The sequence below is a fragment of the Zootoca vivipara genome, chromosome 17, assembly GCF_963506605.1.
Source record: "Zootoca vivipara chromosome 17, rZooViv1.1, whole genome shotgun sequence".
NCBI classification, from domain to species: domain Eukaryota; kingdom Metazoa; phylum Chordata; class Lepidosauria; order Squamata; family Lacertidae; genus Zootoca; species Zootoca vivipara.
The window spans coordinates 38,740,147-38,763,499 of NC_083292.1; the positions used below are offsets into that span (position 1 = coordinate 38,740,147).

Here is a 23,353-nt window from a genome sequence, read left to right on the forward strand (position 1 = left end):
ACCAGACTCTATAGTTAGGTCCTTAAAAGGGGGGAGTGGTTTGGATTTTTTTTTTATTCGTGCAGAGCTATAATAGTCAACAAAATAAAATCACGCAGGGTTTTATGAATGAGCAGATGTTGTTGCTGGAGTCCAGCTCACAGCAGCCAGCCTGACCAATGGTCAAGACTGGTGTTGAGATTCCAGCCACATCTGGAGGGTCACAGATTCCACCCACCTTGCCTATAAAAATGCTTGTGAACCTTGCAGCATCTGAATAGATTCTGGGCCTTGCTTGCTAAAACCCTCCAAATGTTTGAGGGGTTTTTGTAGAGGGTGAGTCCCAGGAAAACCGATGAGTAAAAATTTCCATTTTTATACAAGAAGTGGTGAACTGTAGTGGAGGGGAGAGAGAAATCAGACTTTTCCAGGAGGGAGATGGTTAAATATTCTTCTTCAAACCCCACCCCTCCCCGCAAGCCCAACAACTGGATTTTGTTTGCAGAATGGTGCGTCCAAAGCGGCTAGTCCTGATTGTTGATGCAATGGGTGGAAATAGTCAATAAATAATAGTTAATAGTTAGCAATGTTATGTTCCTGTCGCAAGGTTTCAGTGGGGCTTAACCCCCCCCCCTCCAGCTTTAGGGGACAGGATGATAGACCAGGAAATATACATACCTAAAGCTAGAAAAATATTTATCTTTACTTGCTTACGTAGCATGGTCTGTGCAGATGGTGGTGTTACAATGGGGGACCCTATAGCCCCCTGCCCCAAAGGGCTTACAGAGTACACTTGCACCTTGGTTCTCAAACGCCCCGGATCTCGTACATTTTGGCTCCTGAACGATTGGAAACCGGAAGTGAGTGTTCAGGTTTTCGAACGTTCTTTTGGAAGTGGAATGTCTGACGGGGCTTCCTTTGAGGTCTGTCTATTTTTGCTATTTATTTTGCATTTTTCTTTTTGCAGCTCTTTTTTTGCGATTGTTTGGAACCCAGTTCAGTTACTGATTGATTGATTGATTGATTGATTGTGGGACCACAGCACATTGTTTATTGCTTTCATTTTATGGATCGATGGTCTCGTTAGATAGTAAAATTCATGTTAAATTACTGTTTTAGGGGTCGTTTTTAAAAGTCTGGAACGGATGAATCCATTTTGCATTACTTTCTGTGGGAAAGTGAGCCTTGGTTTTGGAACGCTTTGGTTTTGGAACAGACTTCCAGAACAGATTAAGTTTGAGAACCAAGGTACCACTCTATTGGTTTTAAAGCAGGATGTAGAGACCAGGGGATTCTGCCAAAAGGGTTGCAGAAAAGACAAGGTTTCAAGGAGGGGGTTTGAAGCGAGTTAGAGAAGGGGCACTGCTCAGGTTTTCTGAAGGGATATAACAGCTAGGAAAGGGCAGGTGGGCCAATCGGAGGCTTGAGAACTTAAATGGAGCCTCCAGGTCCAGGAGCAGACTAGCAGGTGAAACAACAGTTTCCATGTCCTGTTTTTTTGTGCAGCCCACGATTAGGTCAACGGAGGCTGTTAGCAGAAAAAGGCCTGCCTGGCTGGAAATATTGCCCATTCCTCTTCCGCTGTTAACAAAGCCAAAGCGGCCTCTGAAAAAAGCGACAGCTTTGTCCTTCAAACTCTCCGGCCCACATGCTTACAAATGGGTCCTGACAGGTTAATCAACTCGACAAATAGTTGGTTAATCTACTCATTGAAAGCACTGCCACCTTTTCTTGTTGGTTTTTTTTAATGCCCTCTCTTTAAAAAGCTGGAGTGCTAGCTAGCTATAGCCCTTGACATTCATTGGGTTTTAAAGCCGTCTTGTTTATTTCTGTCCTCCTCTCCTCCGCTCACCCAGTGTTTTTCCTTTTTACAAAAAAAAAAAGCAAAGAAAGAAATTGAGTTTCCATGGAGGGCCTTTTTTCTGTGCTTCATTGTTTTCTCCGTGGGAAATAGTTTGCCTTTCTTTCTTACGCGTGTCTCTCCGACAGAATGATGGGATTTTTGCAACTCCCGAAAGCTAACAAAATTCCACCCCCCACTTGCGCACCTCGTACTTTGTTCTGTGGACTGGGAGGGGGGCGGGAATTGAGGCACGGATAATGCGGGGGGGGAGACACCCATCCTTTTGTCCGCTGACCCCTGAAGAACACAGCAGATAGAAATTGCCGGGCAGAGCCAGTGGGAGAGCCTGTCTGTCCACGGGAAAAATCCGAAGGCGAGATCATCTCTGCTGCGCCGGCTGACGTACTTTGGGGCTATTAAGCTGCAAATGAACTTAGAGGAGGGGGAAGAGATCTCAAAATATAAATCCAGGGAACGGGGGACGCTGTAAGGAGCATTTCGAATGATTTGTGTTACTGAGGAAGTGGCCAAAGGGGCGCTTTTCTCCCCATCGTCACCCATCACAGGGTCATCCAAGGAGGCTGAGGTTTGGGAGACTCAAGAAGGAGTTATTCATGTGCAGCGCATGGATATAAGACTGTGGAACTCACCGCTGCAAGAGGCCACCAACTTAAATGGCTTTAAAAGGAGATTACATGAGCTCATGGAAGGCCCATCAGCCTCCACTGAATACCAGTTGCTGGGGGTCGTAAATGGGGAGAGTCGCCCTCCTGTCCTGCTTTCGGGCATCTTTTGGGCCCCTGTGAGAACAGGATGCTGGACCAGATGGGCCACTGGCCTGATCCAGCACGGTTTTTCTTAGGTTCTTACGATCTGTCTTCATCCTTTTTCCAACCCTCTAAGCCCCCGGTCCCTGCCGGATCTTGTGGCCTGGAGTTCCGCAGGTTTATTCCATCTTACTAGGCATTCCATCACCAAGCCACTCCTGAGTCTGAAAAGACTCTTCAGATAACCCTCTAGGTTCTAGCATTGAAGGAGGGAGAGGTTTTTAAAGAGAGTTTAGAGGATGAAGGGCTGTATTATGGGAGCGTAGCACCCTTGCAATTAACAGGTGTGACTTTATGCTTCCTAGAGGCATCTATCTGAGTAGTGTTTATCCGACTGGTGCCATAAAGGGGATTGTTGGCAATTGGCAATGCTGACTGGGGGGCAGGGCAGGGGCAATAGGAGCCAAGCACTACTCTGGGGGCCGAAGGCACCAGGTTCAAATTCAGCCATCCCGAGATGGAGGCCCAGAAAGTGCCGGCAAGAGATTTGTTGAAATGAGCGAAAGAAGCAGAATCTGTTTGGATAATACGGACTTTCCATCCCCATCGTGCGACGCTGCCGGCTAGTGAACGTGAACCACTGAGGCACGTGGTCTGGTTATGTGTGGCAGCGGGTCTGACGTGGCTCGGTGTTTTCTCTCTGCTCCTTGCTCCCTCCTCTAACAGCCTGGCAACTTCCCCGCGGAATGGGTGCCCTTTTCCGCACGTGTCTCACGACCCTCGTGTTAACACACTTGTGCACGTTTGTTCCGGGTAACCGGGGGGGGGGGAAGCGAGGCTAAGAGATTGCGCTTCTCAGATTTTCCCAGTTACTAACCGCATGGTTCATCGCGCCCTCGAGAGGAGAGGCTGGCCCGTTCCGCAAAATACTTCACCCAATTCTCCCCATCCCAGGTTGTGCATCGTACAAAAAAATGTGTTTTGCCGGGGGGGGGCGCATTTGGCTCCCACCGGATGTGGCTTTGTGTCTGGAACTGCCTTGGTCCAGAGGTTTTCATGGCCTTTGGGTGATCACAAAAAAATCTCCCAACTCTTCTGCTCACACAAGGAGCAGAGAAAGCCAGATTTTGGAGCCAGCCACCGCCCGGCAGCCAATAAGTCTGGTTCAAGTGAATGGCGGGCTAGTTCTTTTTGTGTGTGCTGGGGTCTTCCTGGCTACCATCAAGACTTCTGAAAAAGGATCACAGGATGGGAGGGGAGGGAAGAAGAGGGGACCCCATTCCCCCCCCCCCAAGCTGACCACTTTTGACTATTATTGAGCCCTGAAGCTTCATGGTTTCTCCTCCTCCTCTTCCTCTCTGTGTGTCCCGAATACCTTCCCTCTTTGAAGATCCGTACCCTTTAGCAGCATAAATATCCGCAGGTAAGGGAAGGTTGTTTGTCGAGGCAAGTAGGTCTCTGGCCCCTAGGAGCCTCCATTCTGAAATGGACCCCCAATTTCTGCAGGTCATGGCCAGGCCTGCGCGGGTGAAACTGACCCACACATGAGATGTTAGAGAGGGGAGGGGAGGAGAAGGGGCAGGGAGGCTAAACAGGGAAGAAATATGTGTTCGGTTCAGGTCCACCTTGGCGGTGAGGGTCACAGCTGAGGCTGCACAGGTGTCTTGTCAGAAGCAACAGCCCCTTAGGAAGCTGAATCCCACCCCTCTAAAAGCGGTGAGGTCAAAGCCATGCGGAGCTCTGTCGCTGAATCCAGTCTTCTGGGTAACACTGAGCTCTTCGTCCCATGTGACACAGAACTCTGTGAAACCTGGGTGCCTGCACAGTTTGAGCCAGTTTGAAGGTGCCTGTTCCTCCTCTCTTCCTAAAGTGGGAAAGAGAGAAACTGTCAGGTGCAATTCAGGGTGGAATTGACCCTCTCAAGGAGGAAAAGGCAGCAGCTATCATTTCCCTTCTCATCTTCCCCTAGTATATTCCTTTATTTTTTACGGATTTTTGCTTTTTAGGCCTTCCTTTGTCCCTTCCCCCCTCCTGCCATCTGTTTTTTCTTTTATTCCTTCCCCCCCCCCTATTCGCCTTCTTCTCTCCCCCCCAAAAAACCCAGCCTTATTCTTTTTCCACATTTTTAACAACGAAACGGTCAGCGTCTTGATGGCTTTTCCTGATCATCCAGGTCTGGGAGGCGCAATCTCATCCCAGAGCCATTTGGCCGAGCCTTCGCCTCTGGTTCTGGATTAATTTAAAGCATGTGGATTCTTTCCACACATGCACACACACCCCTAACTTATCCCGCTAAAAAAAATAACATTTTTTTATTTAGAAAAACCTAATTTTCTCCTAACACTCCATTAATGTTCTAGGCTCCCACTGGACCAGAGTATTGGGGCCATTGCTAGTCCTCCTTAAGAGTAGAGCCCTTGACGTGAATTGACGTTGCTCCCTTTCGTGCATTGGTTTCAATAGGTTCTACTCTGAGTAAAACTTAGTTGGGGACATTGTTCTCAACCTGCTGACAGTGCCAGATATCAATCTAAATATTATTATTAATAATAATTTGCTTGGAAGTCACCCTCATAATTCAATGGTATATAAATGTAATTTATTAGTAGTAGTATCATCATCATCATTAATCATCATATATTATATTACCGTTTAATTGTCAAGGTGACTCCCAAGCTGTTTGCAAGCGGAAAATCACTTGCCAAAACAAGATAAGCGCACGCATTTCAAACACACGGTCAAACCGTTGCATCGAAACATGGAAATATAGCATTTTTATAGCATCTGCTATAAAACCTATTAAAGTAGCAGAACAGTTAAAAGGAAATTCTAGGAAAATAGGTCGGATAATGGAAAGCCTCAGAGCATGTGCAGAATGCCCATCTCTTGCTCTCCTGAGCTTTTGTGCTCTTTTCTCCATCACAGACACGCCCCGAACATGGTGGGCGGAGTCACAGCCAAAGTGGGCAGGGCCAAAGAGTCCATTGACTGTTGCATAGTAGGCTCCGCCCACAAAAAAGACACAATATTTGCACAGAGAGAGGAGTGATTGTATTTCAAGGTCTCCTTCCAGGCAGGCAAAAGCACTCAAGGAGGATGGAGGAGTTCTGAGGGCCAGAGAAGAGAGGTATGGAGGGCCGCTTGTGAGCAATGCCCTGAGGGTCCCCTCCTCCCATATTAAATGATAGCGTATTTTCTGCCTTTCGGAAGTGTTTTCCTTCAATGATTGTTATTTACACAGGGGAAGGCAGAATCGGGTTCACATACTGAAATTAATTAAATGGGGGCATTCAGACTTTTAAAAGCCGAAAGTGAAAGCATCAAAGATAATTAACCGAGCGCACGGGGGGAGAGCAGGAATCCAGTAAAATAAATGAACTTCATTACTAAAATACATATAATGTTCTGCCTTTTCCGTCCTGGTAAAATTGCAATAGAGACACAGCACTAAAGATCTTTTTCTGCAAAAATAAAGAAAGCAGCAAGATTAAAAATAATTGAGATTAATATTCTGTTATAAAACTCTAGACTTTTCCCGTGCCCTGGGTAAGTGAGACACAATCTTCCATAGCATAAAGATTTTTATTATTATTATTAAATAGCAATATATATATTATTCTGGTCCATTAAAAGTGCGGTATAAATGGAAATTTTACATTAGCGCCTTTTAAAGCCATTTTAAATGACCCATTTTCTTTTAATTGTACCGTTTGAGCTCATTAAAAGGGCTCGTTTAAAGGGTATCTTAAAATAATAACGTTTAAAAACGCATACGGCATTTTTAATCTGCGTAAGGTTTTGTGGCTGTGCTTCCAGGGCCAAGGATTCTGCGAACCTTTGAGCGCTTCCTAGCATACACAGAGCCTGGGAGCCCTGATTCAGAGCTACTGGTTCGCCTAACTCAATAGTGTCTACACTGACTGGCAGCAGCTCTCCAGGCTTTCAAGCAGGCAGACCCACCGGGAGATCTCGGGGCCTGAACCCAGGACCTTCTGCACGAAAGGCAGGTGCTCTCGATCCCCACAGCAATTGGGAGCCTGGCGCCCTCCAAGGGTTGCCGAACTATAACACCCAACTTCTCTGGCTATCGACCAGGCTGGTTACTGGGGGGGGATTGGGCAATATATTAGGGTGGAGTGGGCAATGCGGCATTGGCACAAACTGGAAATAGACTGAAATCCCTCTAACCTGGTTCAGCCCCCCCACTTCCCAGGGGTCAGCCCCATGGAGCTCGGCAGGACTGACTTCCGAGTAGAGCTGCAGAGGGTCGCATTGTGAATCGTACCGGCTCTTTCCGTGGACACACAGGGAGGAGGAGGAGGAGAAGCCTTGAAGCTTTGTGGCAGCTGGGTAAAGAGGGGCGCCGTCTCCCCACACCTGCAAAATCCACCCGGTGGCTGAACCACCAAATGCCATTTCCATTTTCCATCGGCCATCTCAACCTTCTTCATCCCACCTCATTGCCGTTCTGTCTCTCCGTGGAGGAGGAATAGCAGTCGCGCCCACACCGTGCATTTGAAGCACATTTAGCACACCTGGCTTCGCCCAAAGAATCCTGGGAAACATAGTTTGTTCAGGGTGCTGGGAATTGTAGTGCTATTGAGGGGGGGGTAAACTACAGTTCCCAGAATTCTTTGGGGGAGGTCATGTGCCTTCAATGTATGGTGTGGATGTGACCCCTGTGGGTTTTGGTGTATAGAGAGAAAGAGAGAAAATCCAAGACAGATTGAGATATTTGGCTAGTCATACGCCAACGGCTCTCTTCCTAGCTGTGATGCTCTGCTAATCTTTACAGCAAAACCTTCCTCTCATTGGGCTGGTCTCCAAATTTCACATATGAGATTCTTCCACGTTGAGGGTTTGTTTCTTTTCTTCTTTTCAAGTCTGCTTGAGGTGAAATTTCGGTAGTAACTCTATTTTTAAAAAATTGGCTGCAAGTGCTGGAAAGTCGAGAAGACTTTGGAACAAGTCCACTATTTCTGCCCCTTCCTTGAAACGCTTCCCAGTTCTTCCCTAGTATTCGGAAGGACCTGAGCTGTACGCCACGCAAGCCCTACTCAGCGTAGACCCATAGAAGTTAATGACTATAGGATAGAGCGCGAGATTCCTAATCTCAGGGCTGTGGTTTCGAGTCCCATGGACAAAGGGGGCTGACCCTCGTGGTTCCTTCTGCAATTCTACTTGCACTGGCCACAACCCAGTATAGGTAATACGAATGAGGCACCTTTGCTCCCCCCTCACCAGATGTTGTTGAACTACAACTCCCATCATCTTTCCTTATGCCATAGCTGCCAAGTCTCCCATATTCCCCGGGAAACCCCCATTTTTCCAGCTGTCCCCAGCCGAAAAAATTGGATTTTTTTGTTTTTTCCCGGTTTATTCTGGCGCGGCGGCCATTTTGGAACTGGGTGGAGCATGCTCAGAAGCGACTTTTGATGCTGCTTTACCCAGTTCCAAAATGCGACTTCTGGTGTGGCGGCCATTTTGGAACAGGGCAGAGCAGCATCAAAAGTCACTTCTGAGCATGCTCCGCCCAGTTCCAAAATGGCCGCAGCGCTACTTCCGGTCTGCTACGTCCAGTCCAGTCCCTTATTTCTCAGGCCGGAACTTGACAGGTATGCCTTATGCATGCTGAGGTTGATGGGAGTTGTAGTTTTATCGAATCATAAAACTGGGCAGCTGGAAGGGGCTCGGAGGGTCATCTAGCCCAACCCCCTGCCATGCAGGGATCACATCTGAACAATCCCTGGCAGGTCAGGTGGCTGTCCCAACCTCCAACCTGGAGGGCCAGAGACGCGCTCATACCTGCCAGGTAAGGTGAGGCAGCCATGTTGGCGTCCAGCCCCCTAACTCTCCGTTTCTCTGGCTCCAGGCGTGCGTCAGGAGGCGGGGGGTCGCGAGGACGCCCCGACGGTCCACTTCACCTTCCTGATCGGCTGCATCTTCGTGGCCTTTGTCTTGGGGGCCTTCCTCTCGGGCCTGCTGGTTTCCTGCTACTGCAACCACAGCTTCCAGAAGGCCAAGAGGGCCGGCAAGGACCCCGAGGGCGGCCTCCAGCGCCCGCTGTCCCTGCGGAGCCTGGCCAAGATGAACGGGCTGCTGGAGGCGCAGGCCAAAGAAGCCTTGGCAGAAGGCCCCACCACCAAGCTGTACACCACACTGCTCCCCAGCGAGAAGGAGCCGCCGGGCACCTCCGTTGCGGCCAAGGCGGGCGTCAAGGACCACCACCCGGAGTTGTCCGGCTTGCCTACCCCGGAATCCACCCCCGAGTTGCCCGTCAAGAACATGAAAGCCATTCGCAACCAGTGGGAGAAGAACCAGAATTTCAACAACGCCAAGGAGTCGCAGGGGAAAGTGCCCTTGTTCCACACCCCGGTCTCCAACACCCACCCTTTCCCCTTCGCCAGCGCCATGGCGGGGCCTGGGCACCTCCGCGGCTACGAGGCCCCCCTGGCGGGCTACCTGGACGAGAAGAAGATCCCGAACCCGGAACGGGTCCTGGTGCGGCACTCCCAGTGCTACCTGCCCAAAGGGGTGGAGGTGGCGGCCCTCGAGGAGCTCCTCAAACACCTCCACGAGGCCGAGGGCTCCTCGGCAAAGGGCCTGGGGGGGCCCCGCTTTGCCCCCGCGGCCGTGTCCTTCGCCAACCGTGTGCAGCCCCAGATCCCCGACGTGGAGAGCGCCCCGTACTACAGCTCCTCCACACTGCCCAGGGACAGCCTGCCGCGGAGGCTAGACGTGCCGCCGGACCCGCCCGGGGCCGCCGAGAAAGCGGGCGCCCGGCCGCACGCGGCACACAGACACTCGCTCTGCGTGGCCCCCAAGCTGGTGAACGTTGGCGGGGGCGTGCTGTCACGGCACCACAGCCTGGGCCAGGCGGGCAGGCCGCCCTCGTCTCTCCTGACCCGCATGCACTCCACGGGGACCTCGGTGCCCCACGAGGGAGCCCATCCTGCCATCTTCCTCTCCCGGCAGCACAGCTACGGCGACCAGGTCCCGCTGGCTGGCCACGGGGGCATCAAGCGCTCGATCTCCCTGGTCAAGCCAGGAGGGGGCGCCCAGGGGCTCTTCATGCCATCGTCGCCCCCGGCCCAGTCCTCCAGGCAGTTCAGTTACTGAGCCTCCAGGGTTTGTTTTTCGGTTGCCCGGAGCTGTGCCTGGGGCCAAGCGAGGTCTAACATGGGGACCCCCGCCGTAGCCGTTTCAAGATGGAAGGCTAGTAGAGAGACCCGCTTCTCCCAACCCGCCTACAACTGGACTACAACTCCCAGCGTGCCTTTCGCCGGGGAGGGGGGAGGCGTTTGCATACAGGAAATGGTGGGAGGGGAAGCACTGGGTTTTCCTCTCTCCCCATTGGCTGCCTCCTGCTGCGGGCAGCTCCTTTGACCTATCCGGTCCTCCCCGTGACCACTGAGCCATGTTGCCAAAGTAAGCAGATTCCGCTCCTTTTCCCTGTCTTGCTCTGTCTTTGAAGGCATTCAAACAGGTGGCTTTGAGGGGCAAAGGCCGTGCCTGAATCCCGGGCACCTGCCATTTATGCACCAAAAGAGGTTACCACAGTTCTTTTTTGCCTCGCCTTCATGCAATTCTGCTTCCCAAAATTCGGGCAGGCTCGTTTAGGGGGCAGGAAGCAGATGGCCGAGATGGGGTTCATTAAGGGAGAAGGAAAGTAGCAATTGGTTGTTGTAGCAGACATCTAGGCAACTTCTCTGTCCAGATCCCCCTGTTTGAGGACTTGAGGACTAGAAGCTTGCTAAAGCAGAACGCAAACTCTGAGCTTTCTAGAATGTCGAGTTTCTGCACCCTCTGGGCAAAAATCACGGTAGGCTCACATCTTTGGCCAATTTAGGCTTAGCTATTTTCACCTTGAATTGGCTTCCCATCTTCGTTTGAGGTTCACCATATTCTCAGAGCAGGCTGGAAAGCCACAATGGCCCAGGCCTTGCTAGCTTTGGGGCTGGGTACATGGGGGCTTGGGCACCCTTCCTTGGGTCTAGACTGTAGCATGTTGGGTGCCCCCCACTGAGGGAAAAGCTTGTCCCCCAAACCAATATTGTAGCACTTTTCTTTTCTTCGAGACCAGAACATGGTGTCCGTTTATTTTATTTCTTTGGTGCGGCCATCGTGGGAATGTGAAGTAGCAGACTCTGAAAGGTGGGGACAATCTCCCTGGAGAGATAGGTTTCCAGAACTATTCCAAGTTTTTGGGCTTGGCTTTTGGAACGAAGGTGGAGCCAGGACAGGGACAAGCTTGTGGCTCACACTTGAACAGTTGCTCCCGGTCCTCTGGATGCCACTTCGATTTACTTCTCCGGCAAGAATATTCTGGACCGTGCGGATCCTACCTCCTTCTGGAGAGGAGAATGTAGCATTTGAGACCCCCTTAAACCTCGTATCTTTCCTTCACCGACTTTTCACCACCACCTTCCCGACACTGGAGTTGAGATTGTCCATTTATTCCTTGGCCCTTAACCACTCCTTTTTTTATTCCTTTTGTTTTTAGCTCCGCGAATTGAGCCGGCTTTGCAAGCCAGTTCACACAAGTGGCTAGTCCTCAAAACCTCCGGCCGACTCGTTTCCAAGGAATTTGCCCCACGTATAAAAACATGCACGGGCTGATGACCGGCAGGCAAAACACAGGAAGGACTGGCTAGCTCCCCAGTTTACAAAAGTTCAGCTTGGTCACCTGGGAACATTTCTGACTCGCCAGAGGTGATCAGGGAAAGCCTGGCTAAAGCCCCATTTCCCTTATTGATTAGACACAACCATATTTAAAAAATTATAAGATATTTTAAAAAGCGGGGGGGGGGGTACTCTTTTTAAAAATAATGACCCCAGTTTGAATCTCTGCAGATGTTTACATCAGTCCCTAAAACTGTTGCCTGCATCATTCATGGGTTTGATAGCAAGTCAAGAAGCGGAGCAGAGAGGAATCTCTCCCTTGGAAGGGATTCAGCAGCCATCGTCTGCTTCCGCAGCCTTGAAAGGGACAGTTGATCCTGCCACGAATACAAACCAAGCGGGTGTCAGACGAGGTCGAAAACCTCCGTTCCAATTTTTTTATTTAAAAAAAAAGGAGGGGGAAAACGCACACATGGTGGTTTTTTTCTGGCACACTCCTCTCGGAAGGTCTTTTAAAAAGTGTTGTACATAAGTATACATAGATGTGTATATTTCCTTGTTTAACTTCATATATGAAAAGAACAGAAACAATAAATTAATCCTACTGTGTAGGAACACCAATCCAGAGGCCCTGTACGACAGAGCTGAGGATCTGTACATTTGGTATCCAGAATTATCTGTCCCAAGTCGATGCTTGAAATATATGTATAATCTCTTTGTGTCTTGAAGAACCGTTTCTTTTCGTTCTTTCCATTTCCTTGGGGATTTGGAAACGGGGACGTCTGTGGAAGACCCCGTTTTGTGAGTTTTCTCCAGAGTTGCCAGTTTGGCTTGTATCTTGTTTGGTGGGGGGGGGGGGACCTCCAGCTACTGAAAGAGTCCCGGCTCCCGTCATCAGCCCTAACCATTGGTCATGCTGACCACAGGGGATGAGCAAAGGAGAAGGGAGCCTAGCACCACCAGAAGTGTGTGGGGGGGAGAGAAACAGATGCTCCCAGTCTCTGGTACATAAAACTGCACCCTTAATATACATGCCCCTCCGGGTGGCCTCTCAACTCTTCATGTTTGATTCCATAAGGCCAAAGGGGGCCCATCCAGTCCAGCATCCTTTTCTCACAGCGGCCAACCAGATGCCGGTGGGAAACCTACAAACAGGATTCGAACACAAGAGCAACTCTTCCCTCCTTTTTTATATATATATAATTTTTATTTTATTTTCAATGCAAAATTACAACAAAAATTACGAACATAAAATCCAAAAAAGATGAAACAAAAAGAACAAAAAACTACATAGAAAACCATACTATCTTAAACTTTACGTACACATTGACTTCCTTCTTCTCAAATTTTTTAATCTTTCTGAATTGTTGTGTCTATTGTAAATCTTTATACCTTTTGCACTGTTTTTTCCCCAATTTCTTCAACCCTACAAAGCTTCATTCATTACATACTGATATACTTACTCCAGTCTAGAGCAATGTTTTTTCATGTATTCTTGGACACAATCCCATTCTTTTGCTAATTTTTGGTCTGATTGCCCCCTTAAGAATGCTGTAAAGGTAAAGATAAAGGTACCCCTGACCGTTAGGTCCAGTCACGGACAACTCTGGGGTTGCGGCACTCATCTCACTTTACTGGCTGAGGGAGCCGGCGTTTGTCCGCAGACAGGTTTTCCAGGTAATGTGGCCAGCATGACTAAGCCGCTTCTGGCGAACCAGAGCAGCACATGGAAACACCATTTACCTTCCCGCTGGAGTGGTCCCTATTTATCTACTTACACTTTGACGTGCTTTCAAAATGCTAGGTTGGCAGGAGCTGGGACCAAGCAACGGGAGCTCACCCTGTCGTGGGGATTTGAACCGCCGACCTTCCGATCGGCAAGCCCTAGTAAATCTTGCCAAATTTATATATTCACAAAGTTCATTTGTATATATTTATACATTATATATGTGTATATAATATATATATTTATATATTCACAAAGTTTAATTTGCCATTCTTTTATTGATGGGATTCCCCCCCCCTTTCCAGTTTTTTGCTATGAGCATCCTGGTGGCTGTTGTCACGTAGAGGAATACTTTCCTTTCATTGCCTGGAATATCATTTGTAATTATACCCAAAACATCTTTTTGATTTCTTCATCTGTTTCATTCCAGAATTGTTTAATAGGTCGGCATTCCCACCACATGGGAAACTCTCCCCTCCTGTGGTTCCCAGCAACTTGGATTCAGAAGCATCCCTGCCCCCATCCATCGTGACCAGTAGCCATCGGTAGCTGTATTACCCTCCGTGAATTTGTCCGATCCTCTTTTAAAGCCATTTTAAGGCCATCACTTCCAACGAACCTGAAGGTTGGAAGGCTCAGGACAGACAAGAGGAAGGATCTCTTCTTCCTCCAGCGCCTAGTTAAACTTTGGCACTCGCTCCCACAGGAGGCAGCGATGGCCACCACCTTGGAGGGTTTTTAAAAGAGGATCAGACAAATCGGGCCACCGGCTTGATCCCGCAAGTCTCTTTTTTAATGGAACCTGCAGGACCAGAGGCAGTCTATCTAGATTCCTAGGTCTTTGGGGCTACTTGGCCACTGGGACAACAGCATAGCCTGCAAACGTCCCGTTTTACGCAGGACACCCCCAGATTGACAAAAAGCTCCTGATCGCAATCCAGGACGGCCTGTTTTGGCTCCTGTGCTCTGGCCACACCAGAGCTGCAAGAAGACAGGCGTTTTGGGGTTCCACGCAGTGGCGCAAGTCGGTCAGCTCGCACCAGAGCGCAGGACCAAAAATACGGAAGACCCCTATGTTGTGCTCTTTCCTCCATCCCCAACGGCACTTCTGGAAGCGCTGGCAGCAGTGGGCCGTGCAAGGCCCAAGGCCCAGAGCTTCTCCCAAAGCTGTGGAAGAAGAGGCCACAGATGAAGTTAAGAGGGGTGACAGGGAGGGGGCAAGCAATGGGGTCGATGAGGTGCCCCTAAATGTTGGAGGGTATGCTGGACTAGATGGGGAGGGGCCTCTCCTCACGTTCCTTTTTGTCTCATTTCTGAAGCCACTCCCAGCTAGGTTGGCCTAGTAATAATGCAATTAGTAGGGGTGATGTAAGGGGTCAGTTTTGGAACCATGGTCCTTTTGCAAAATTCAGGCCGGATGCTGCTGGGGAATATACACTCTCCTTGCAAGTTTCAACTCTCCCTGAACATCTGGTGAATTGCTACGACCTCCACCAAGCCGCCGTTTGATCGGGCCGCCTGCTAGACGTCTGGGCGAGATTTTCTCTCTCCTTTCCTCCCTCTTGACTTGCATTGACTGCAAGAAGAATTGATGGCTATGAGCCGGAGACTCCATGGGTTTTTTTGGGGGGGGGGGGACGGCAGCTGCTGTTCCTTCCTGTTTCCCAGACACATGGCTCCTCTCTCTCGCTCTCTCTCCTCCTCCCTCTCCCTCTCTCCCTGCACCACCCCAGGTGGCTGGTGGGTAAGGAAAGACCCCCAACTCACCAAGGAAACACCTGATCTCCCAGCCATTGATGAATTCATTGTTTGAATTAGTTAAGGGGCGGCGTGTTATTTTTGCAGGTGGAGAAGGTTGAGAACGCAGCAGGCTTGGAAAACGACCCCATCCGAAAATAAGACAGATTTATTAGAACGCAATATAATTTGTTTATAATTTTACCCTAACAGATTTATTACAGTTCATCACCCTTGGTCATGCTTCACAAAAGATGATGCCATAATAAATCACAAAGGCCCTTAGTGGGTTTTTTTATTTAAAAAATATATTTCCTGTATTTATTTATTGTATTTCTATCCCCCCCTCCAATGGGTGTATGTGGTTCTGCCCCTCCTCAGTTAATCCCTACATGTCTACAACAACCCTATGAGGTACGTTAGGCTGAGAGGCCTGTAGATCCAGATCACATCCGGTGAGCTTCATGACTGTGTGCAAGATTCGAACCGGGGTCTCCCAGTGTGGCTTCCTTTGGCACCGCCAAGGGCAGTCCCATGTAAATACCAATGCAGTTGTCTAGGCTGATCCCCTCGTTTACTCCACCAGCTTGCCTCTCTGGCTACTGAGTGAGCAGGAGGAAGGCAGAGAGGTTTGAGAAAGGGAGAGAGGATATTCCTGGTTTGAGGTTTTTCACATTGGGGTAGGCAATGGCAGGTCACGCAGCACAATCCCGTCCCCTCCAGGCTGGCAGTGCAACTACTTTAAATGAGGGCTAGTGTGGTGTAGCGTTTGGATAGTGCCGGACTAGGACCTGGGAGGGACCCGGGTTCGAATCCTGACACCCAGCCACCCGAGTTCATAGGGTGTGACCTTGAGCCAGTCCCTGCCTCTCTTAGCCTGATCTACCTCGCAAGGTTGGGGGGGTTAAATGAGAGGGAGAACCACGCGGACCACCTTAGGGAGGGGGAAAAGGGGGGATATAAATGCAATGTTAAAATTAAACTGTTGGGGTCTCAGTGCCCCCCTCCCCCAAAAAAATAAACCTGAAAGGGGGCTTTAATCCAGACTGCCCCCTCCCTCCCATCTCTCTTTTTCTTAATGCCATCCTGACGCCGATGTTTACGTACACCGATGTTTGCAAAATTGCTTTTTCCCTTCCGGCGATAGTTCTGGGTGATCTGCCAATCCCATTACAAGATGATACACGGCACTTAGCTGGGATGATCCTCCAGAGATTTTCCTTTGGAAATAACTTTTAAGGAGCAACAACACACCTTTAAAAACCATATATATATATATATGGCCTAGGCAAGCGACTGTGTGTGTGTACACGTAATAAAGGAGACAGGATGTGTAATTCTCCTCGGCTGTTAGGAGGATTTAGCAGAAAATTACCCAGCAGAGATTTTCTCTGCTCGGTGATTACCTTGCAGCGGGGGCTGCGAAGCGTTCCTTCTCTCTTCCCCCCCCCCTGCCGCCGCCCACCTTCTCAACAATTCAATCTCCCACCGTTCCGCAGCAAGTAGATTTTTCAATTAATTTCCTAAGGCAGGGCAGAAAGCGATGGATGCCCACTGCCATTGGCGGCTGCATTTTCTCCTCCTCCTCTCATAGTTTTCTTTGATTATTTACTCTGATGGCCTCATTCTCTCCGGAAGGAATGGGGGGATTCAGCCGCTCTGCAAACTCGGGCGGATAACGGCCGTGCCTGTTAATATTAAATGCCCAATGTCATTGTTATCGGAGATAAAAGAAACGGATCTCAATGAAAACACAAACCCCGAGGAGGGGAAACCTTTGCACGCTTTTCTTCCACACTTTAATAAAATTTATCGAAATGGCCTTGTGTGCCGGATGAGGCCAAAGACCAGGCATCCCCAAACTTCGGCCCTCCAGATGTTTTTGGACTACAATTCCCATCATCCCTGACCACTGGTCCTGTTAGCTAGGGATCATGGGAGTTGTAGGCCAAAACATCTGGAGGACCGCAGTTTGGGGGTGCCTGCCAAAGACCTCTCGAATCTGGCATTCTCGCAGCTCACTCTGGCCCCGCAGATGCCCCGATGTGTTAAAACTAGAACTCGGGACATCGGGCGAAGCTGAATGTTGGAAGATTCAGGGCAGATAGAAGAAAGGACTTTGTGATAGTTAGCCTGTGGAACTCCCTCCCACAGGAAGCAGCAAGGACCACCTACTTGGATGGCTCTGAAAGAAGATCGGACGAATCGGACTCTCCTTCCTTGGAGGTTTTTAAGCACAGAGGTTGGATGGCCATCTCTCATGGATGCTTTGATTGAGATTCCTGCCTTGCAGGGGTTCGACTAGATGACCTCCGGGGTCCCTTCCAACTCCACAATTCTATGAATTCAAGGTGGAAGAGAGGGCTGTCGATGAATACTAGCCACCATGCTCTTCCTCTGATACTGGAGGTGGTACTTAGCCATCGGGAATAGTAGCCATTCACCCTGAACAATGAGGACTGGATTCTTGCTTTGTTTTTAGCGGTGGGGCCACTGCATTGTTTTGTTTGCAGAAGCCCCTAGATTTGATTCCGGCATCTCCAGCTAAGGTGGGGCGAGAGTCAGAGAGCTGCTGACAGTCAGTGTAGGCAATACTGAGCGAGATAGACCCGTAGCCTGACTTGGTATACCGCAAAAGGTTCTGCATTCTGCTCTTATCTAAATCAGCTCTTTTCTCCAGAACCAAGAGGACTAGAATCTGAGCTTTAAGGGAGTGGCTATACCTCATTGGTCGCACACCTGGTTTCTACAAAGAACATCTCAGGTCCTGTCCCTGAAGGTATCTCCAGGCGGGGCTGGGGTGTCCCCCACCCAAAACCCTGCAGAGCCTCTGCCTCTGAGCCAAGGAGGACCCATCAAGGAGAGGGCTATCCGGGGCTACTAGCCATGTCCCATGGACTGGTCGGACTCGGGAATGGTGGGAGGAACCAGCTGGGGAACCTCCCAAGGGAAGAAGGCTAAGAGCTGTATAATGAAGGCGCCAGGTGAACTTCTCTGGGGAGAGTATTCCACAGATGGGGAGCCACTGCAGAGAAGGCCCCGTTCTCGTGTTGCCGTTCTCGTGTTGCCACCGCCTCTTGAGGAGGCGGCACACGAAGAAGGGTCTCAGAAGATGAACTCAGGGACCGGGTAGGTTCATATGGTAAGAGGCGGTCCTTGAGGTACTGCGGTCCTGAGACGTTTAGCGTGCGGGGAGAGTCTGTGGCAGAGAGAAGTCCAGAATCGGAGGCAGAAGCTGAAGCAGGAGAGGAGGGAGGCCAAGAGGCAGATAACCTTCCCTCCTGCACTGTCTCCCAGAACCAGAAGAGGGCTGAAACAGGTGGAGCAGTGGCAGTTGTTGTCTCAAGATTGCTTGGACAAAGACTTGGAGAGGAGGGAACGTAGATGGCTGTGGGGAGACAGGCGCTTTCAGTCTCGGCAACTGACCCGTCCCGCACTGTCTCCCAGAACCAGGAGAAGCAGGAAAAGGGCGGAGGAGAGATTGGCTGCACGGAGGCGCAGTCTCCGATTGCTTGGGGAAATCTCTGGCGAGGGGGCGGGAACTTTCAGTCTCAGCAACGGATTTTCCCGAAAGAAGACCGCCAGGAACGAGCTGCTCTGCTCCTTAGGCGTGACACTCAGCCGATCCTGTGGAGGCCCTGCGTTTGCTAATAGGGAGTTAGCGCCATCTTTGAATTCAGCGATTCCTGACCGTCCGGGTTTTTTTAGGTTAACGGTCTGGGCTGGGGTCTGGTTCTGCGCTGCCCCAGAGTCATCTGTTATTGCCGCCCTGAATTTACAGGCACCCTCAGAAGCTCCTTGGGTGCCTTGTTCGGCCCAGCCTGGGCCGCGGGGGATGTAAACATCCCCAAGAGACGCCCATTAAGCCTAACGGAGCAGGCCTCCCTGCCTCCCCCCCCCGTCTCCAGCTCATAAATAACCGTAGATGCTCTGCTCCCTCCTAAATGTTTCAGAGAGCGCCTTAAGGGAAGTTTAAGTGCTCACTTCATATGAGGCTGTCTCGGAGTCTTTGTTTAACTCCACTTCAAATAACTGATTAAAAGACGGGCGGGGAGTAGGGGGGGAAAAAACCCCTGAGGAAGATTTGCCGGAATGGTAGAGAGGGTAAGAAAGAAAAAAAATTGTCAGAAATGGTTCCCTGCAGTGGGGTTTCTCGCCCACTTGCTAACTACTTAAAATGAAACAGCTTCGTAATTGTAGCGCTGGAAGGGACCCCAGGGGTCATCTAGTCCAACCCCCTGCAATGCAAGAATCTCAGCTACGGTACTTCCTGTCGATTCCAAACGGGCTCAAGTCTGCCTAGAAAGTGATCTCCTGGGCTCGATGCTATTCTCCTCCACCGACCTCGTTCTAGATCGTGGATGCTGAAAGAAATGCACTCTGCCCATGCTCAAGGAGTCCATGCTTTCATGTTCCTGCAGCCCTGTTGAGTACTGGCCAAGGTGTGGAGGACATGAAGGAACAGAGGATTTGTTTCTCGCGATACTTTGCGTCATCGGAAATGAAATAGGCAGGAGAGTCAGAACAGACTGGAGGAAGGCCCCTCTTGAACAGCATGTGGTTGATTTCGGGGGTCTTTGCAGCCTCAAGGTTCACATCCATCGCCAGGCAGATGGAACTGTAAACCATGAAGTTGGAAAGAAGAAAACTGCAGAGAAGAACAGGCAATTAAGAGAACCCAGTCTTTGTTCTCGATAACACAGACACCCAGGCATTGGTGAGTCTAGTGATGGATCTACTGTGATATTTTTTTAAAAATAATTTTTCTCCTGATTCACTCCACAAATGATAGCATTGAACCTCGAGATCATTCGCAGTTCAGCTGTTTCCTGCTGCTGCCACCTTCCTTTTGAAGTTCCTTTGCTCCTTGATGGTCATTGGAAGAGCATCAACAGGCCGACGTGTGAAGTTGTCCTGTGGCATTAAGGCAAGGATTGCCAAGGTTTACCTCGGCTGGGCTGCTTCACTCCAGCAGAGATCCCTCCATGGGCCAGATCACACGCACGTGTGAGCGCATGCGGCCGCAATTCCTGGCGTCTGAGCATGTGCAGACATGATTTCCGGCGCCGCAAAAGTGAGTCCCCGCCCCGCGCCGGTTTAGCGCAGTGCACGGGGACTCACTGAGCGGGCGGCTCGGCTCGGGGGCCGGTTAAACGACCCCTGTGGGCTGCTTGTGGCCCATGGGACTTAGTTGCCTACTGCTGCGTTAAAGTGTCTCCTTCTAACTTAATTTTTGCAAATTTCTTCAGTGAGGTGTCTTAATATTTGGGTGAGAGAGAGAGAGGAATTCAAATCTATTATTTATGTGATTGGACAACATTTAGCTGGGCAAGTCTGCATTTGATGAAGCAACACACAAACTGCTTTTGGAAAAACCAAAGAATTTTAATTTTACCTTCTGAAAATGCCAGGAAATGCTAAATAAATAAATAACTGCAAGTACTTTTTCTTTTCTTTCTTTCTTTTTGCGCCCCAGCGAGGTCATGTCGGTGCCACTTCACCCTCGGAGGCGAACTCCATTGTCTCTCGAGACAGACGGATGCCAGCCAGGAACTGGCTATCATTTCTAAGGCTTTCTCTGCAATTTTACCTACCGAGCAAAACTAAAATTAATTTAACCAAAATGTCTTCTGAGTTCCCCAGTCGTATTACAACTTTTTAGCACCCCTCACTTTGGGAATTTAAACGTTTCCCCACTGGGGCACCTTGTTTGGCCACTGCGGAGAGCTTGCCAGCCTGGGTGGGCTGCAGGCTGCTTCGATTTCTGATACCCAATCTGTGTCCTTGTTTAAAAGGCAGCTTTTCTCTGAAGACTGGTGGCTTGATACCTTGAAAAGGAAGGAAACTTGGTACAGTATCTCCTTGCTGTGAGATCAGATGGAACTCGAATGAGAAGGGAGCCGTGAGCCCCTCTCTCGCAGGCTGTATAAACATGACTCCTGCGTAGGTTCTCATAAATTCAAGACTGGTGTCTGAGAACATGGGGGCCTAGGGAGCTACAAAAACCAGCCCTCCCTGTCCGTGCAGATTCGCTAAAAAATTACAGGCCCAAGCAGCCTGATTCCCAAGCTGATTGGAAGAAACTTCATTTTTATCATACTTATTCTGAGTCTGGCCCATCCACTACAGTATTGCCTACAGACCCTCCAACATTTCTCCAATGAAAATAGAGACGTCAATATTATTATTATTATTATTATTATACGTCAATGTTACTATTTATACCCCACCCATCTGACTCTGTTGCCCCAGCCACTTTGGGTGGCTTTCAACATATATAAAAACTTAATTAAACATTAAACATCAAAAAACTTCCCTATACCCTCCAACAGTTCTCCAAAGAAAATAGGGGCATCCTAAGGGACATTCTGAGATCAAATCAGAAACTGGGACAGTTTCTGTAAATCTGGGGCATCCTTGGAAAATAGGGACACTTGGAGGGTCTGTGCCTACACTGACTGGTAGCAGCTCTCCCGGGTTTTTGACAGGATTCTTCCCCCCCTCCCCGGTTTAAAATCGGAAGGTGGACAATTGCAGAGCAAATGAAAATTGCAGTCTGAAAAAGGCAGGGAATGGGGGGGTCTTTGGTTGTGTGTGAGAGCTGGGCTGGAGGGGCAGGGGAGTAGCTTTGCCCGTAAAGCCCCCCCCCCCCGAGTGTTTTTAGTAGCACATCCCCACTTCCAGCTGTAAAAAGCTGTACGATGTTATGGGCCTGTCACAATGGAGAACAGCAGCCGACGACTCCGGGTGCCCCCTGCAGCTTCCTGGAGTTCATAAACAGCTGAAGCGCTCCATCCTTCGTCAATATTTCAGGGCATTTTTAATAAAAATAGAAAGGGAAAAAACAGATACACAGAGTGCGCAATTTAAGTGCTTGCTGTTTAATCCGGAGCCTGCCTCTCCGAATTTATCCCCAAATAACGGCAGGTGAGGGCCGAGCGTGCGGAAAGCCGCCCCTGGGAAGGATGTTGATGAAATAATCATGATGACTAGAGGCCAGGCGTCCAAATAGGTTAATGCTGAGCTGGTCTCTGCAGAAAAGCTTGTTAATTGTTCCTTCTTGCTAAGGAATTAAAGCAGGAGAAGAGAGGTCTTTTTATAATTGAGGGCCGCACCCCTTTCTGAACAGTCTTCCAGGGGCCACTTGGCAGAGGAGGGCGGAGCCCGGGGCAAAAGTGGGTGGGGCAATCGGTGTCAAATTTGCCAGGTCCAGCCCCCAGCCCTTAGCTCCCGAACCCCTGAAATAAAGTCCCATAATGCTCCTGTCCCGCTTGTGTCCTTGATTCTAAGTCCGCTTTGTGCACAGTTATCTTGTGGAACTCACGGCCACAGGATGCCATCAGGGCTGCTCACCTGCTTGGCTCTTCAAAGGGATTTGGGGAGGAAGAGAGGGTACACGGGTGGGCTGTTGAATCGACAGAACGAAACGACAGAACCTCCAGGTTCAAAGGCAGTCTACCTCTTGAGGGCAAGCCAAAATGCGGGAACCGCCCCCTTCATTTTAGCAAGGCTTTAACACAAAGACCCTCCCAGCTGTTCATCTGTTGCCAAACTGGGGACTGTGATGTAAACAACAAATGCAGGAGACAAATCAGAGTCAGGGCGTGTACACTATGATGCGTGCAAATAGTGTGTGCCTGCAAACTCACACGAGGTTCTCTGCCTCGCACCTGCAGGGCTGGCATTGGATACGGTGCCCGCTTTGTCCGTTCCTCCATTCTCCTGCCGCAGCTGCTGAGCAGGAAACGTCCGAGATGCAGCGGCCGCTGTTGCTTCCATTCATCTCGGGCAGGCAGAGGAAGGAACCAGCCGCGGCCAAACAATCGCTCGCCTGTGGGGAACAATGCGCCGGGAATTGGCTCAATGAAGTCAAGGTGTGGAAAGTTATCAATCAAAAGGAGGAGGAAGTCCATTGCAGAAGCGGTTCTGTGGCGCCCTCTGCTGGCAAGCTGAGATTGATGTCCTGCCTAACCCAGTATGTTGTTTCCAACAGCAGTCAGCCAGATGATATTAGAAACAGCAAGTCGCCTGCAATGTTGTCTGTTCCCAGCGCCTGATCTTCAGAGGAGATGTCCTCTGAATCTTGACTTTCCGATTACATCTACGGCGGCGAGTTGCAGAGAGAGTCAGGGTACAAACAGAGCCTTTCTGGATCTGACCAGTGACAGCAAAGCTGATGCTTCCAAGGAGTCCACAAGCAGAACGCAGAATGCAAAATCGTGGAACTGGAAAGGGGCTTTGGAGGCAGTGTGGTGTACTGGTTAGAGCATTGGACGAGGACAGTGGTTCTCAAACTTTTTTCTCTGGGCCACACTTTCAGAATAAAAATTTGCTCACGCCGCACCAATTTTTTTTTTTAATAAGAAACAACACTAGAAAATGAAAAGAAACAACAACTAGCTGTGCTTGATTTATGACACAGAACACAGCTGCTTCATAATGTGATCACGGGACATTGAGAAAGTACAAACAATGCAGCTAAATAAGAACACGAATCATTCCCAAAATAGAATATCGCGTGTCCTTGAATCTTCCTGCCACACTTGCCTTCCTCTCCTGCCACACCCTTTGAGAACCTCTGGACTAGGAACCCTGGGAGAGACGAGGGTTCGAATCCCCACTTGGGCATGAAGCTCACTGGGTATGACCTTTCGCCAGTCACGGCCTCTCCCAGCCTAT

General features: G+C 49.7%; 1 protein-coding gene across 2 annotated transcripts in view; it reads left to right on the top strand.

Moving 5' to 3' along the window:
* SEMA6C (semaphorin 6C) overlaps positions 1-16,881 on the top strand; it is a 107,781-nt gene extending 90,900 nt beyond the window's left edge. For both annotated transcript variants that reach the window (XM_060269548.1, XM_060269549.1), the window contains one exon: positions 8,462-16,881. In XM_060269548.1, the coding sequence (XP_060125531.1) occupies positions 8,462-9,708 (1,247 nt within the window). In that variant the 3' untranslated portion in view covers positions 9,709-16,881. The remainder of the gene's footprint in view (positions 1-8,461) is intronic.
* Positions 16,882-23,353: the final 6,472 nt, after the last annotated feature.